The sequence below is a fragment of the Pteropus alecto genome, unplaced genomic scaffold (genome assembly GCF_000325575.1).
Source record: "Pteropus alecto unplaced genomic scaffold, ASM32557v1 scaffold3, whole genome shotgun sequence".
Classification (NCBI taxonomy): Eukaryota; Metazoa; Chordata; class Mammalia; order Chiroptera; family Pteropodidae; genus Pteropus; species Pteropus alecto.
The window spans coordinates 63,840,169-63,857,714 of NW_006442484.1; the positions used below are offsets into that span (position 1 = coordinate 63,840,169).

Here is a 17,546-nt window from a genome sequence, read left to right on the forward strand (position 1 = left end):
GATTGAGATCCTTTATTATGTATTTCTATAATATTTTAGGTTTTCAGTTTTAAGATGTATTACTTTCATAATCACAAGATACTTAGTGCATTATGTTTCATGCAAAAATTGCAGTTAATGAAAGAATCCTTATTCTGAGATTTTCTAAGGGGAGAAGCATATATAATATATTTAGCTTGGGGTTTCCAGAAAGCCCAATTTTCTTACTGAAAGTATGAATACATTCTCTTAGAAAGTAATACATCTGCTTCTTTCCAAAACTGATAGCAGTTTACTATGTCATAAATATGTTTACCAGATTGTAAGAAGTTTAATCTGAATCTTCATACAGATATCAATATTACAGTTAAGGTAAAATGTTAGGAAAGAAATCTAAACAAATATTACTTTGTGATAGGGTTACATATGTAAAATATATATGAAATATTTAAACACAATTTTTATTTAACATGGTACCTGGAAAAATAAAAGTATTTTCCTAGCTATATTTTCCCATAGGGATTAGTTATTTCCTTCCTTCAAAAGAATAAAATAGGCTATCCTTAAAGCAAAAGCATCTTGTTATTATATCCAGCAGTTTAATAATCTTTAATCATGCAAAGCCATATGAAAATGCAGCTGACACCACTTCTCTCAACCCCTTGTTCAAAGGAATAGTATATAATGTATCTCAAAATAAAAACTTTAAATTATATTTATATAATATCATCTTAGCAATTTACTTACAATTAGTATAAAGAACTCCAAAATGCCCAAGAAAGGATAGTTATTGGTTCAGGACTGATATTAGTAATATAAAACTAAGAGTGAACAGAAATGTATTATTGGATATATATATAGAGAGAGAATTAGGAAAAGGAGACTGAGAGACTTAGTGCTTGCTTCTGAATCTTGCCACATGCAGATCTGATGCCTAAGCAATATGACCATAAAAGAGATGATGATAACATAAGAGCCACCATGCAAGAAAACCTACTACTGATAATTTATATACTAAGAAATGCTGTATCAATATAATGGAACACTGACTGTACTTTAATCACAGGCATCCCCAGTTTAGTAATAATTTTAAATCCAGCTTTAAAATAAAATATTACTTAAAAGGATAAAGGTAATGGGCTCACATTCCCTTCAATTTCGACATGAGTACAATTGTAAAGCTATTTAAAACCATCATACTAAAAAACATATATAGTATATATTTTAAGGTCAATTATTGATGTTTATCCAAACGCTCCAGCAGACTTCAAAATTACCAGGACTTTACATAGGTTTTAGTAATTTCCTTCCTTCTGTTTAAAAAACCTCAAGGAATAAAAAGGCAATTGTGTCTCACAACTTATTTCCTTTCTAATTTTCTCCCTGGGTGGTAACAATACTATTCATCATCCAAAGAGACAACCAAAAAGGATTTTTAATGAACTTTTCCATTCATATCTGTCTTTCCTTATAAATTTAGCTTCTACTAATAATGATTTAAAACTACAATTAATCTAGATTAAAAGGCAAATTAGTCTACAGCCATGCCACCCTAAACACGCCCGTTCCCGTCTGATCTCAGAAGCTAAGCAGGGTTGGGCCTGGTGAGTACTTGGATGGGAGACCACCTAGGAAGACCAGGTGCTGTAGGCATAAAATAATAATAATAATAATAAAATGAAATTAAATTAAAAAAGGCAAAATAAGTTTTGAGAAATTTCAAACACAGTGAAGGAACTCATTCCTCTTTCCTTGTGGCTATACCCTACCCTCACAAACTGCAAATTTTATACCAGTAGTCAGAGATATTAAAATAGAATAGATTATTTTAATATTTAATAGGATATTTAAAAGGAACTATTATTTTGGTTCCTTTTCAAACTGTATGACTTTTGATAAAAATTTAAGAAATATTTTAACCTTATCCCACACTTTCTAGAATTTCATCGAGTATTAATTAGTACAACTACATTTAGCACAAATATTCCAACATTCTAACAATGGTAGTAGATACACATCAAGTGGCTCATTTAGTCACCTGGAATGTTGAGAAATAGGATGTTGTTCAATTTAGGCCAACTCTGGGTTCAACATCTATTTGTATACTTTATTTTTATGCCTTTATACAAGATAAAACTGACTCCCAGGAATAATAAAGAGATACCATTAAAAAAATAAAAATAAAAACTCTAAAAAGAGAAGGCTAATTCTTCCACGGGATCTCTGTAAAACAGCACCAACTCTTTGGGTCCCTAGATCATGCACATGCAGCACTGTTAAATAAAGTAAGGTTAATCTGGACAAATGGGCAAGGGAACAAGAGTAGATTTAGATTCTTACTGAGCATGCTCACATTTTTAATGCACCAGAGAGCAAGAGACTTCCTTAAGGTGGAAGGTACCTGCTTCATGTATGTTTGGTCTTCAAAATAAGTAAAAATATGTAACCTATTTTAAAACTATTTGCTATATTTCATAAATTAGTGTAAAGGTTCCACAGTAGCAATACATTAAAGAATGAAAAAACAATTAGTCTATAGCTCCTTCTTTCACAAAGCCAACACCTACGGCGCCACATGTAAAGCAGGACATAAATACTATCAGAGAGCAGTGTTCTTTTACAGATAGTTGTGGTTGTAGAAGGGGCGGTGGGAGTATTCTCATTTTGAGATAACTACATTGTAGAAACCAGGATTGACCAGGATACCTGACCTCTAAATAATACATTTCAATTCTGTTTGGGAGCTATATAAGACAATTATTACTTACAACAAATGATAAAATGTAGTGTGCACTAGGATAGTACATTTATAAAGATGTCAGTAGTTCACTAGTTAGACCCAGGCAACTTGACTGCAGATTATAAAAAGCCAATCAATACTAGTTTACTCTGCCAAAGAGATAAATTCTTAATTGACCACCCCGGGATTAAACATAAATCTCTGGCTCCACATTAGTCCAATTTCACAAAGATAATGTATTAATGTTTTAAAATCCTCCTCACATATGTTTTAAAAATAAATTATTATATGAATTAAATCAATTCATATTGATTAATAAGGCTCATGTCCATTAGGTGCATTTTTCCTCTTCTAATGTTAAAATAAACATGCTCAGTAATGAAAAAAATTCCAAGCGTTTGCAGACCTTTTGGAGACAGGCCTCTGCCTTGTTAGTAGCCATGCCAAGCTGTTCTTTGATTACACAGGGATGCAGACTTCAGGCCAGCACGAATGTTAACTAAAGATTGTACCTGACCTGGCGCTAGGCATATGGGGGGTTGTGTTTTGCAAGGAGGAGCTAATACACTTTGGGGTAGTGGAAACACACGCTAGAATGGAAAGCTGTTCTGCTTGAGGATAGAGAGCCAGGATCCCTCTCCAGCAACTGCCTCACTGCCTTCTGCCTCCTCATCTCTGTCCTACCCTCTGTTGTGGCTGCTGCATAGTTGGGCTCCGGTGAGCCGTGCTCAGGGGTCCTGCGCACCAGCACTTCCCCCTCTTGCACACGTTTGATCCCTAGGTCAGTGGAGCCGTGTTGGATCGGGGAGCCAGGAATACTCGAGTCAGCCTCGTTTGAGAAGTCAAAGCCATCTGGGATTCAACATATAAAATTTTAGTGCTTTTGTGCTGCTCTATTCTTTTCTGAGCATTTTGACCCTGGCAGATAAAGAGAATGTATATATGGATATGATATAAACACAAACACTATTTAATAGTTACATGTGTGTGCATAGCATACACACACATAAGGCAGCAGATGAACAATGTGAGGTTTGCAAATGAATAGGACAGAAAAATAGGGATCATTAAAATGGCAATTAATATCTCTTAGGCAAGACAGCTTGACTATTGAGGTACCATATGCCTATAAAATACTGCTGGATTCAGCACATATTAAAAAGGAAAAGCAAAGACAAAAATCTAAAACAACAATAATCAATTTTTTTACAGATAGCTAGTATTATACCAGTAGATTGGCTAGTTACATAATTTTCTCCCACAATGGTCATACATGCATCTTTTTTACTGGTAAGAGGCTTAAAGAAACTTCTTTCTTATTGTTATTACTAGTTCGAAAAAAGGCGAACATTAACTTGATCTTACTTTCTGTTTTAACATTCATAGAGCCTTCTAAATGACATCTTTTTACTTGATTAAAAAAATTTATATTAAAATAAATTTAGGCACTTAAACCACATTTCTAGTGCTATTTTTATATACTGAACAATTTTAATTATAGAGAGTACTATAATATCATGTGTTAATACAGTCTGTAAAAACAGTGATAAATTTACTTGAATCCATGAGTAGGCTATAGAGATTTTGTACCCACCTTCTCTCCTCCATCTATGGCGACGGATGGAAGCTGTTGTAATCGCAGTCCGAGAAATCCTCGGCACTGTTGGAGTGACTTCCACTTTAAGTACTTTCTGGCCTTCTTGTGAAGAATCCGGAGCATCAAATGGTAATGAGTTTTTCATGGCATTGGCAACCTAAAATGATAATATAAGTTCACACCTATTTACACCCAATATACAATCTATACTTAATTCTACACTTCGTGTTTACATAATTTTTTGAATATGTATTTAAAACTTGTAATATAAAATATAAAAGTACAATGTATCAGAAATGTTTGTATCTCCGTTGTTCTGTATTCTTCTAGGCAAGCTTTTTAAATGAGAATTTATTTTTAAAAATGTGTCACCCCACCAATACCTTAAAGTGGTTGACTTTCAAAGAGAAAAAGCATTCCAAAGAAAACATCTGAATCCTGACATAAGAAAAAGTAGAGTAAGTTCATTTAACATTTGAACCCTGACATAAGAAAAAGTAGAATAAGTTTCTGATTCTTCAGATGATAAACAACATGAAAATCTAATCTTATTTAAAAAAAAAAATAGCCTTTTCTCTACTCCTTTGTTTTCATAAGAAATTTTCCCCAAACATATCGGCATTTTGTCTTATCACTTTCTGCCCTCCATGAAAGAGAGTAAAATATATTTGGAGAGTAAATGTCATTGACTGGTCCATGTTTCTTAACTGGGTAGTGCTAATGTGGTAGAGATCTTGAGATAGAGGATTGTCTTTCTCCTTCTCCACTTGGACAAAAACAAGTGGAATGTAGCAACCTGGCTAAGTGTGCCTGCCCTACCAACTCAAACATTTTCACCAGTTGGCTGTTCCAAGGTCTAGACTGAGGGGTAGGGAGTTAAGTCTTTCGATTTAGTTTTTATCAGTAGTAAGATGATACTTATTTCTCTATTCACTATTTTATCTATTTATCACCTGGTGCTAGATTTGAATAGAGAAAAGAAATGTTATTTATTGGGTCCAATAAATAAATACCCAATAATTAAGAACTATTCCAGGAAGAGAGATTATCAATATCTTTACCTACATTGCCTTGCAAATGCCTCATCTACTTAATTTATAAAATTATTACAAAGATAAAAGTATGAATTTAAAGAGGCTCACAAATGCAAGGTATTATGATGATGTAATGTTTTTATCTTGCTATCCATTTTTTTAATGTAACTCTAAGTGTAAATTAGGAAGGATAACATTAGAAAAACATGGAAAGTCAAATATAAAGAATTATTATAAATGCTATTTTAATAAATTTCTATTTAGCTTAAATATAAAAAAGATATAAAGAAAATGGCTTTTAAAATTGTATTCTTAAAGTGCTGCAAGTAAAACTACATAAACAATATTTTTAAAATATCATTATAAAAATACTACGAAAAGCTTAGAAAATATAGAAAACTGACAAGAAAAATCACCTAGACAAATCACTTAGAAAACTATTAGCACTTTTATGTTTCCTCTCTCTTCTCTAGATTAAAAGAATAGTTGTATACTGCTTTACCATCTTTCTTTAATATAAAATTTCAAACACTTAATTTCATCAAGCAAATATATAACTTAATAATTCTTTGCTGCGAAACTTTTAAACTGTTTGATTCCTTTGCGATTAAAAGTAACATTAACGTGCTTACATTTAAAAAAAAAATTAAAATTGCTAGACATAGGAGAGTGGGTGAAACAGAATGAACACATTACCAAACTGCTTCTCCAGAGGGATGTTCAGAGTTGCATTATACTGCTACTGGTAACATAAAGAATGCCTTTCTTACTCCACTATTGGATGTCTACATTTGTTTTTAGATTGGTCATTTACCTTTTAGAGATATATTTATCTTATAGAAGAGTATAAAATCTTTTTATATAAACAAATATTAATAGGCTTTCTTGTCATGCTTATTGAGAATATTTTTCTCAGTCTGTGTACTGCATATTAGTTTTGTTTTTAAAAAACTGGTCATTTAGAATTTAGATGTTTATGTGGTAAAAAATCATCAACCTTTTTTTAGTTACTTGTCCAATCACTTAAGCTTAGAAAGTCCTTCTCTAGAAATCTGAGTAAATATTTATAACCTTTGCCTCTTTCTTATCTTAACTCATTTCCTGTTTAAAAAAGAAAAAGAAAGAAAAGGAAAGCTCACTGCCAGCATTAATTTAATTTTACATAAACATGCTCTTTGAGGCTAAAATAAAATATAATATAAAATCTGTTCTTGGAGTTATTTAGAACTTGTCTCTAATCCTAATGTAACAGAAATGTATACATAAATCAGCTTCATCAAATGAATCTTCTGCTAACAACTGCTAGAGAACAATGTTAACATCATACGTAGAAATGCTATGTTTTCTAGAATTTGACATTTTCAGCGATTGAGAATTACTGTATTTTATAAATGGAAATACCATTACTAAAAACAGAATGCTATAAGTAGAATGATGTCATTTGTTTACAAAGACTATCGATATACTAGAGTGATGCAAAAATAATAATAAAAGCAAGATATTTCGTGGCAAACTTTGAGGATAAGGTTAAGACTGTAAACCATGCGTTATCGGGGTAAACGCTGCAGCTGCAAGCAATGCCAGCATGTATTCTCACGGCAAATAGGAAATGGGTAAAGGACTTTAAAACATTTAATTCTTTAATTTATTTATATTTTATTTTGATATGTGGTAGGAGGAGAGGACCGAAACCAATTTTGCTTTCTCTCCAACAGTTAACCAACTACTATTGTGGAATAACCATTTTTCCTTCAATGATTTGAACTGCCTCATATATTACATAATTAAATTTTTTTACCCATTAGTGCCCTTTACAGGGCAGGTATATTTAATACAAAGTAAATGTTGTCACTTGCCAAAAGTGGTTGAGAAAAGAGTTCTAGCTGAGCTCTATAAATGATGTCATCAAGGACTTCCTGGCCAAGGTCCCACTGTCCATTATACCTAAGGAGAAGCAGATTGTTTATTATCTTTAGCAAATATCTCTAATAATCAACAACCACCTTTTTATTGTTCAAAGTCCTACTATTTTGGTTCTGAAACAAGGTCTTCACATCATTTCATTTTATCTACTTTTGGTTATAAGAACAAAATAAAGATTTCGTATATTAGCATTTAAAATAGTTTATATATGTTTCTTTACATGAATTGGTTTCTATCATGAGCTGATAGTTAGGGTAATCCATTTAATGCATTCATGAAAACCATAAGCTATATAGAGAAACACAGTTTTCTGTAAAGAAAACCTGACAATTTCTACACTCCAATTTATTGACTAGTTTTGTTACTTTTTGGTTATTTTAAAAGCACTAAAAGGACTATGAATAATTATATGCCAACACATTGGACAGCCCTGAAGAAATGGGTAAGTTCCTAGAAACATACAACCTACCAAGACTGAAATATGAAGGAATATAAACTCTGAACAGACTGATTACTAGGTAAGGAGATTGAATTAGCAATCGAAACCTCCCAATAAACAACAGTCTAGGACCAGATGGCTTCATGGGTAACTTCTACCAAACATTTAAAGAAAATTTAAAACCAAGCCTTTTCAAACTGTTCCAAAATACACAGGAGGAGGGAATACTTCCAAACTTATGAGGCCAGCATTACCCTGATACCAAAATCAGACAAGGTTACAAGAAAAGAAAATTACTTGCCAGTAATCCCCGATGAACACAGATGCAAAATTCCTCAAAAACAATATTAGCAAACCTAATTCAATGATATATTAAAAAACTCTCAATAAAGTGAGTTTAGAGGGGATGTACCTCAACATAATAAAGGCACACAGGACGAGCCCACAGCTAACATCATACTCAACAGTGAAAAACTGAAAGCTTTTCTTCTAAGATCAGGAACAAGACAAGGATGCTCACTCTTGCCACTTTTATTTAACATAATACTGGAAGTTCTTGTCAGAGAAATTAGGCAAAAAAAAAAGAAGAAACAAAAGGCACCCAAATCTGAAAGGAAAAGTAAAGCTGTATCTATTTGCAAAAGACATGCTATATGTAGACTCCACCAAAAAGTTGTTAGAACTAATAAACAAATTCAGTATAGTTGCAGGATACAAAATAAATATATAAAAATCAGTTACACTTCTATACACTAATAACAAGCTGTCAGAGAAAGGAATTAAGGAAAAAATGCCAATTATAATTGCATCAAAAATACCTAGGAATAAATTTAACCAAGGAGGCAAAAGACGTGTACATTGTATACTTAGTTTTTTATAAGATATTGATGAAAGAAATTGAAGAATACAAGTAAATGGAAGTAAATGACAAGCTCATGAATTGGAAGAATATTGTTAAAATGTCCACCTAAAGCAATCTATAGATTCAATGTAATCGCTATCTAGTTTCCGATGGCATTTTTCACAGAGATAGAACAAAAATCCTAATATGTGTATGGAACCACAAAAGACCCTGAACAGCCAAAGCGATCTTGAGAAAGAAGAACAAAGCTGGAGGCATCTCCTGATTTCAAACTATATTATAAAACTATGGTAGCCAATTCGGTATGGTATTGGCATAAAAACACACATAGTTCCCACGGAGTTCAACAGACTAGAGAGCCCAGAAATAAACCCATGTATATACAGTCAATTAGTTTACAACAAAGGAGCCAAGAATATACAATAAGGAAAGGATAGGCTCTTCCGTAAATAGTGTTGGAAAAACTGAACAGCCACATGCAAAGAATGAAACTGGACAACTATCTCATGCCACACACAAAAATCAACTTAAAATGGATTATAGACTTGAACGTGGGACCTGAAACCATAAAACTCCTAGAAGAAAACACACGTAGTAAGCAATTTTGATATCAGTCTTGGCAATAATTTTTTAAATCTGACACCAAAAGCAAAGGCAAAAAAAGCAAAAATAAACAAGTAGGACTAAATCAAACTAAAAAGCTTCTGCACAGCCAAGAGAATGATCAACAAAATTAAAAGGCAACCTACGGAAGGGGGGAAAATAGTTGCAAATCATATATTTGGTAAGGGGTTATTATCTAAAATATTCTAAGAACTTGTAAAATTCAATAGAAAAAAAATAATCCAATTTTAAAAGGATAGAGGATCTGAATAGATTTTTCCCCAAAGAAGACATACAAATGGCCAACAGGTACATGAAAAGGTGCTCAACATCACTAATCATCAGGAAATAAATGCGAACCAAAACCACAAAACCTCACGCATGTTAGAATGGTTATTATCAAAAAGACAATAAATTATAAGTATTGAGAATGTGGAGCAAAGGGAACTCTGTGCATATTGGTAGGAATGTAAATTGGTATAACCACTATGGAAAACAGTATGGAGGTTCCTCAAAAAATTAAAAGTAGAACTAACATATGATCGATCCAGCAATTCAACTTCTGAATTGCTGAAGGAAATATCTGAAGGAAAATAAATCATTATCTCAAAAAGATATCTGCACCCCATGTTCATTACAGCATTATTTACAATAGCCAAAACATGGAAACAACCTAACTTAAAAGTGTCCACTGACGGATGAATGGACAATACTGTGTGTGTGCGCGTGTGTGCAGGACACACAAATATTCAGCCACAAAAAAGAAAATCCTGCCATTTGGAACAACATGGATGGACCTGAGAGCATCATGCTAAGAAAAATAAATCACCAAGAAAGACAAATACTGTATGATCTCAGTTATATATGGAATCTAACCTCCACCCCACCCCCCTAAAAAAAAAAAAAAAAATAAAAAATCCACAGATACAGAGAACTGATTGGTGTTTACCAGATGTGGAAGCTGGGGGATGAGTGGGGGACGAAAGGTACCAACTTCCAGTTACAAGAAGTCTTGAGGATGTAATGGACAGCATGGTGACTATAATTAACAATACTGTATTATATATTTGAAAGTTGCTAAGAATGTAAGTCTTAAAAGTTCTCATCTCAAGAAAAAAAATTTTTGAACTATGTATGGTGATGTATGTTAACTAAACTTATTGTGGTAATAATTTCATAATATAAAATACATCTAATCATTATCCTTGTACACCGAAAATTATGTCAATTATATCTCAATATAAACTGTCTTCAACAGTTATATTGCTTTCATATTAAAAGTGCACATTTGCCAAAAAAAAAAGTACTAAGAGGAATTCATATTAGAAAAATAAGATAATAGGTCCATCACAAACAAAACATTCAATGTTGTGCAAGTAAAATATTAAGTTTTCAGACATTAGAAAGAATTCACCTAATTTCAGCCCACCTACTTACATGGCATAATAAACCCCTGTGAGAAGTTGCACCATAAATTCGGGATCCAATACTATTCGACCAGAGAGTTCTTTCCAGTGTTTTTCATGTTGCCGTGGAAACCCACTCACACAAACCCTAGGAAAATACAGTATATTTATCATGTGTGATTTCCTTTTTCACTGAATTAAATATTTTTGCTTTCACAAATTCATTTATTCAGTTATTTATTTCTCAAATATTTAATGAGCATCTACTATGTGTAAGTCACTGTCCTAGGGCTAGGCATACAAGTTGTAAACAGGCAAAAAGAAATAAATAAATGAAATCTGTGCTCTCATAAAACATACATTCTGGTGGACTGTATCAATAAAAAGAACTTTTCTCAAATAGCCGAGTCTTTCAAAAATCATCCTCCTCCCTCTTCAAAAAGAAATACAACACTTTCACACATCTCAAATTGTTATCAGGATGCATGAGTGGGAAATACAGAAATCTCAAAGCAAATAAAGGGACATTTCAAAATAACTGATGTCCATGAGGCTATTTTAAATCGAAGTACCATAAACAATCCTCTACCTTTCATTTCATTAAGAGATGCTTCCAGAAAAGTTATGCTTAATAATCAAAAGTTGTAATGCTGTTTCATTAATTAATTTATTAGAATAATTGGAGTGTTGAGTCTAGAAGAAATTTTTTTAGTTTTTAGTGATACATGGTCTCAGGAAAATTTTTTTAAATTTCAGTTTACATATATATTTTTTTGTAGCAGAGATGTATAATTAGGTGAAAAGACTTAATAAGTATAAAATAACATTATATTAGGATAAAATATGTGGGTAAAATATAATGGGAATTCAATTTCAAGAAGAAAAATGAATAATATAATGTCAGACTATTAAAGCAGAGTTTGTTCATTTATTCCTCAAATGGATGATAGTAGGTATCACTGTAGTATTTACATTATACACATTTAAAATACTGACACAACCACTATTTGTTTTATTAGGTCGATATTTACATACTGGAAATTATATCATTTGCTACTATTTAAGATAGGATAAAAGGGTCAGGCCTGGTTAGTACTTGGATGGGAGACCACCTAGGAAGACCAAGTACTATAGGTGTAAAAAAGTAAATAAATAAGATAGGATAAAAAATTTTAAGTGTTAACTTAAAAATGTACAAAGGGTACTTAGTTTTTCAAAATTATTTAGGGAATATGTGTACAAAAGTTTGACAACCATTAAACTCTGCCATCACCGTTGTTGTTAAGAAAATTTATTAAATGCAACAATAATGTTGCCAATCAGCAATTCAGCAGATTTGTTTTAATGAATCAAAAACAGTCACTTATAAATTAATTTATCTGTAGAGAGGAGGTAAGTGCTTAAACAGTGTATTTTCCTGATAACAGTATCTAGGTTAGAGACAAGAACTTTGTTAGTCATTAATCACGTTACTACACGCAAGTGAAAAAAAATATATTTTAAGATAATCTATAAAATCAAACTTACAGCTAATTCGAACTGGCCTTCCCTTAATTAACAAAATTGAGTTTTGTTATAAAGAGGACCACACTCTTTTCCCAGTAAGACAATAGCATGAACTTGAGCAAAGCATTTGTGATGAACAGACCCTTGGGGGCTATGACCTCGATGATCCTTCTTTCCTTGTATTCATGCCCTGTGTCATTCCCTCTTCTTGAGTGTGGGTGAGACCTGTGACTTGCTTCTAACCAATAAAATATGGCAAAGGTGATGGGATTTCTATGATTATGTGTACCTGATTATGTCATTTAAGCACGAAGTGCAGGTCTTCCTGGAGTCTCTCTCACTCCTCTACTTTGAAGAAGGTGCCATGTTTTAGGCTAACTATTGGGAGGTGCACACGGCAAAGAATTGAGACTGATCTTCAGCAGACAGACAACAAAAAATTGAAGCCCTCAGTCCTACAACTATAGGAACTGAATTCTGTCGATAAAAGTGTTTAATTCCTCAATCAAGCCCTAGATAAGACTGCAACTCCAGCCAACATCTCAACTGCAGCTTTGTAAGACCCTAAGCAAAGGACCCAGCTAAGTCACACCCAGACTCCTGACCTACAGAAACTGTGAAACAATAGATGTATATTATTTTAAGCTAAGTTTGTGGTAATTTGTTATAAGGCAACAGAAAACTAATAAAGCATTTAACTCTTTTGGGTGGCTCAGTTTCAAGTAAAAATCAGTTGGATAGGATAAAGTCAGAGTCTCTTAACTGAAATTCTGTGACTAAATGTCCTCTATCTTCAAACTACTTTATATTTATATTACTTAAATTTTCTTCCTATAGTAGATATTTAAATTTCAGCCTAGGTCTGTCCAAAATATTAGAAATTCTAATTTAGTAAAGATTAGAACACATGAATACAAGTGAGACATATAGATCATTGGTAGTATTGCTAATTTTCTTATTCAAAGCAGAGACAGTGATTTGTAAAATATTTAAAGGAAAAGGTTCACATTCCTTAAGACTTTCTTTACATATAGGACTGTATATTCAAAGCTCTCAAAGCAATTTATAAAAATTGGCATCGCAATAGTGATTAGGTATATCATGAAACCACCCTAAACTTTGGCTTATCTTGATGTTCAGCTAGAAAATACTTCTTTAATGCTGAAATATTTTCAAGAAGTCATGATGTATGAGAGATGATAAAGATTCCTACAGGAATGTAAGCCCCATAAGTTTTATTTACTGCTATACTGCTAGATGTTATAATGGTGCCTATCATAGAGGATATGCTCAATAAATATTTGTCAAATAAATAAATAGATAAATAAATATGGTTAATGATAATTATTCTTCTAACCTGGATCCCATCCGACAAAGAGACTGGTAAGATGAAGCAGGCATATACACAATAGCAGAATTGTAACACAACATGAGAAAACTGAGGACTTCAAACCTAGGAAAAAAAAAAACAAGGAGAATGAATTACAAACAATTATTTCTATTAGAGACCAGTAAATTTCTTCCTTGGATGGTTATAACAACGATGCTTTAATGATTTTCAATCAGATTACTACAGCATCCTCCTCAATGATTTCTCTGTTTTCATTTTCCTTTTTAAAGGTCATATCCCTGTTGCCATCTATATTTTCTTCCTCATAAAATAAACCATAATGCATGGTTTTTATGCATTAGTCCATTGCTTTTATTGACTGCATGATAAAATCCAAATTCATCATGGCACACGAGGTCCTTTAAAATCCACTGTCAACCTACCTTTCCAACCTTACCTTCCTTCCACTGCCTACTATATACACCACACCACATTGATCTTCATACCATTCCATGAATATGCCAAATCTCTCCTAATTCCTTGCTTTTATTCTTGCTGCTTTTTTTACTAGAATGTACTTTTTCATTTAAGAAACTCCTGAATTCCTGCTAAGGTTTCAAGTCCTGGCTCAAATTTTTACCTTCGATATAAAGCTATTAATTCTCCAAGTTAAAGGAAATGTTCCCTTATCTGTGTAGCTCTAAATGTCTAAGCAAGTCGCTCCTAAACCTGGATGCACATTACAGTTATTAAAGGACCTTCTAGAAAAATATATTCCTGTGTCTCAACCTGGTCTGACCCAATTGAAAGCTCTAGGGGTAGGATCCAGGGAATTTATACTTCTAAAAAGCATCCGATAGGTAGTGAAGTATATATGGAAACTATGGAACATTTTTGCAAATCTGGAATTATTTCAAAATGAAAAGCTAAAAACTGAGTTTAAAGTCTGACTTGGAAGCAGTCATATCTTCAGATTCCTACTCCTCTATGTTGCTAGGTTTATTGAAGATTTATTTTCTGAAATTGAAGATTTCTTTTCTGAAAGGGTAAAAGAAAAATTTCTACCCAGGAATCAACAGGCATAACTGTGGATTGGGGCAGGCTGTTGAAAGGGAAATATTATACTGTGAACAGGAAGATTAAGTGAAACATACCTTACTGGAAACTAAGACTTCCAGCTCTCCTTCCCACTGGGCTGCCAGACAGCTAGCTGCCAGCTCTCTAGTTAACAGATTAGAAAAGTTTTCTCTAGGGTATTTGACTACTCTAAGAAGAAAGTCTTAAAAATATGGACTTAGAAAGTCCCCCAACTGAATGGCCCAGTGAGAAATTGTGAAGTTTGCGGTCAACTAGCCCTACTAACATGGTCAGAGCTTCTCATTTTTTATTCCCCTACTCTTAAATATAAGGGAGGAAAAAGGATTACCAGACATCTGAGAAACTCCACTAATATGAAACGAGATCAAATAGGGAAAAAAGTGCAAATTGATGGAAGTAGAATATACAAAGAGAAAATATAACTTTGATAAAGCAAATGATCATTAATATTCTCAAAAATGTTTCTAAAAAACCCCAGCCTATTTTAAAAGACCATTCAGAAAACAAGAAAAGATTTTAGATATACAATATATGATTGCAGAAATTAAAAACTCCAAAAATGAACTGGTGTATGAAGTTGAGGATATAGGACAGAAACTAAAAAAGAAAACGATGTGGCAAATAGGAGAGGAAAGAGAACTAGTCTAGCAGTTTCAACATCCAAATAATAAAAGTTCCAGAAGACAGAAAATATAAGACCAGATAAAATGGAGAGACCAAACTAATTAACAAAAATAATTTAAGAAAATTTCTTAGCCTGAAGGACTTGAGTTTCCAAATCATAAGGGTCCACATAGTGTTCAACACAATGGAGAAAATAAACCCACGCCAAGAAATATCACAGAGGTATTTCGGAATACTAGGAACAAAGAATGAGGATAATAAGGTTCAGGAAACAGTAGCTCCACACAGGAAAAAGACAAAGGGAATTCCCAGGATAAGGGTGAAGGAAGATCCCAAGGTAACAATTAATGTACACCAGCAACGAGGGCAATGTAGTCCAGATGGGAGTAAGTTAGGCTCTGGGAACCCTATTTTTTGGGAAGATAAAATTGAGAAAATAACTGATGTGAATGAAGAATTGAAAGGCAATTTAGACAATTAATAGAGAATTTGCAGGGGTTGGATTATAAAGCACATAATAAACAAACAAAAAATATATGAATTCCAAGGAAAACAAAAAGGTATGAAGGAAAGGAAAAGTAATCAGTTAATCACAAAGCTCAGCATTGAATAGCTCTGAATGAACCATGGTCATTCAAATTAATGAGAAATCTTAATAAATTCCCCATAATTACAACATAACTATATTGAAAGGATAGGAAAATGAGAGAGGTAATAAGTTAAATCATTATTTTTCATAAAGATACAGTATTAGACAGTGCCCAAAACAGAAAAATTAAGAAGCAGCAAGTTACTCAGAGATATGGAGATAAACATTAAGGGAGTTTAAATTAAGATTTTTCATCCTCAGCACTACTGGCATGTTGGGTTAGATAAATGTTTGTTGTAAAGGGGCTGGCCAAGGCATTGTAGAAAGTTGGGCAGCATCCTTGACCTCTACACATGAGATGCCTGTAACAGCCCTCCCTCCAAACCAGTTGTCATAGTCAAACAAGTCTCCAGACATTGCCAAAAGTTCCTTGGGGAGGAGGGGGAGCTGAACTGTCCTGGTTGAGAACTACTGGTTAAAAGTCATTATATGTGGGAAAGAAGAAATGGAAGGGTGGGGGACCTAGAGAATGCAGTTCTTCTCATTAAACTGTGTAGAATTAGTGCATACTTAATTATGAAGAAATATATATGTGTATTCCTGATATAGTTGATATATTATAGTTGACTGTATAAAAAACTAAAACATACAGCAAAACCAAAACAACAGCACAATGAGATACCACTCTTTACTCCCACTAAGATGGCTATAATCAAAAAGATAAAAAATAAGTGTTGATGAGGATGTGGAGAAACTAGAACTATCATACACTGCTGGTGGGAATGTAAAATGGTACACCCACTCTAGAAAACATAGTATGATAGTGCCTAAAAAGTTAAGCATTGAATAACCATATGATCCAGCAATTCTAGTCTTAGGCATATATATCCGAAGGAATGGAAAACGTACGTTCACAAAAAAAATAAATAAATGTTCATAGCAGTATTCTTCATAGCCAAAAAAGTGGAAATAAACCAAATGTCACATGACTGATGAATGTATAAATAAATTGTATATTAATATGATGGAATATTATTCAGTTACACAAAAGAAGAAAGTACTGATATATACTATCACACAAATGAACCTAGAAAACATGCTAACTAAAAGAAGTGAGACACAAAGGCCACATATTGTATAATTCCATTTACATGAAATGTTTGGAATAGACAAAACCATAGAGATAGAAATAAAATACATGGTGTCCAGAGGCTGAAGGGTGTGATGAAAGTATCTTGAAATTAGATAGTGATAGGTAATTAGACTAGGTAATGGATTAGGTAGTGGTAACGGCTGTATAATCCTGTGACTGTACTAAAAAAATCACTGAATTAAACACTTTAAATGGTTGATTTTTTAAAAAATTAAGATTATTGGGGTAATATTGGTTAATACAATCATATAATTTTCAGGAGTACATTATCATTTGACATCTGTATATTCTATTGTTTACCACTCAAAGTCCAGTTTCTTTCAGCTACCATATATTTGATCCCTTTTACCCACTTCACCCTCCTCCATCCCTCTATATTTGACCCCCTTTACACCATCTACCCCCCCCTTCCCCCACCCCACTAGTAACCACTAGTCTATAGTCCTCTGCTAACTGCTAGTCTATAGTCCATGTCCATGAGTCTCTGTTTGTCCTGCTCATTTGTTGCTTTTAGGTTTATATCCCACATATAAGTGATATCATGTGGTTTTCAACTTTTTCTGTCTGGCTTATTTTGCTTAGTAGGATTATTTCAAGGTCCATTCATGTTGTTGCAAATGGCACTATTTCATCTCTTCTTATGGCTGAGTAATATTCCCCTGG

At 33.1% G+C, this 17,546-nt stretch overlaps 1 protein-coding gene and 1 non-coding gene across 5 annotated transcripts in view; one reads left to right on the plus strand and one right to left on the minus strand.

The window, feature by feature from the left end:
* FAM126B (family with sequence similarity 126 member B) overlaps positions 1–17,546 on the minus strand; it is a 64,628-nt gene that overhangs the window by 8,367 nt on the left and 38,715 nt on the right. For 3 of the 4 annotated variants that reach the window (XM_015596645.2, XM_025039282.1, XM_025039281.1), the window contains 5 exons: positions 13,447–13,542; positions 10,615–10,731; positions 7,207–7,294; positions 4,314–4,473; positions 3,404–3,571 (listed from right to left, as the gene is read on the minus strand). In XM_015596645.2, the coding sequence (XP_015452131.1) occupies positions 3,404–3,571; positions 4,314–4,473; positions 7,207–7,294; positions 10,615–10,731; positions 13,447–13,542 (629 nt within the window). The remainder of the gene's footprint in view (positions 1–3,403; positions 3,572–4,313; positions 4,474–7,206; positions 7,295–10,614; positions 10,732–13,446; positions 13,543–17,546) is intronic. The other variant, XM_006921343.3, reaches the window with a different exon arrangement.
* On the plus strand, positions 1,514–1,632 carry LOC112470777. Its single transcript, XR_003043049.1, has one exon. It is a non-coding gene; the product is annotated as a 5S ribosomal RNA (ribosomal RNA).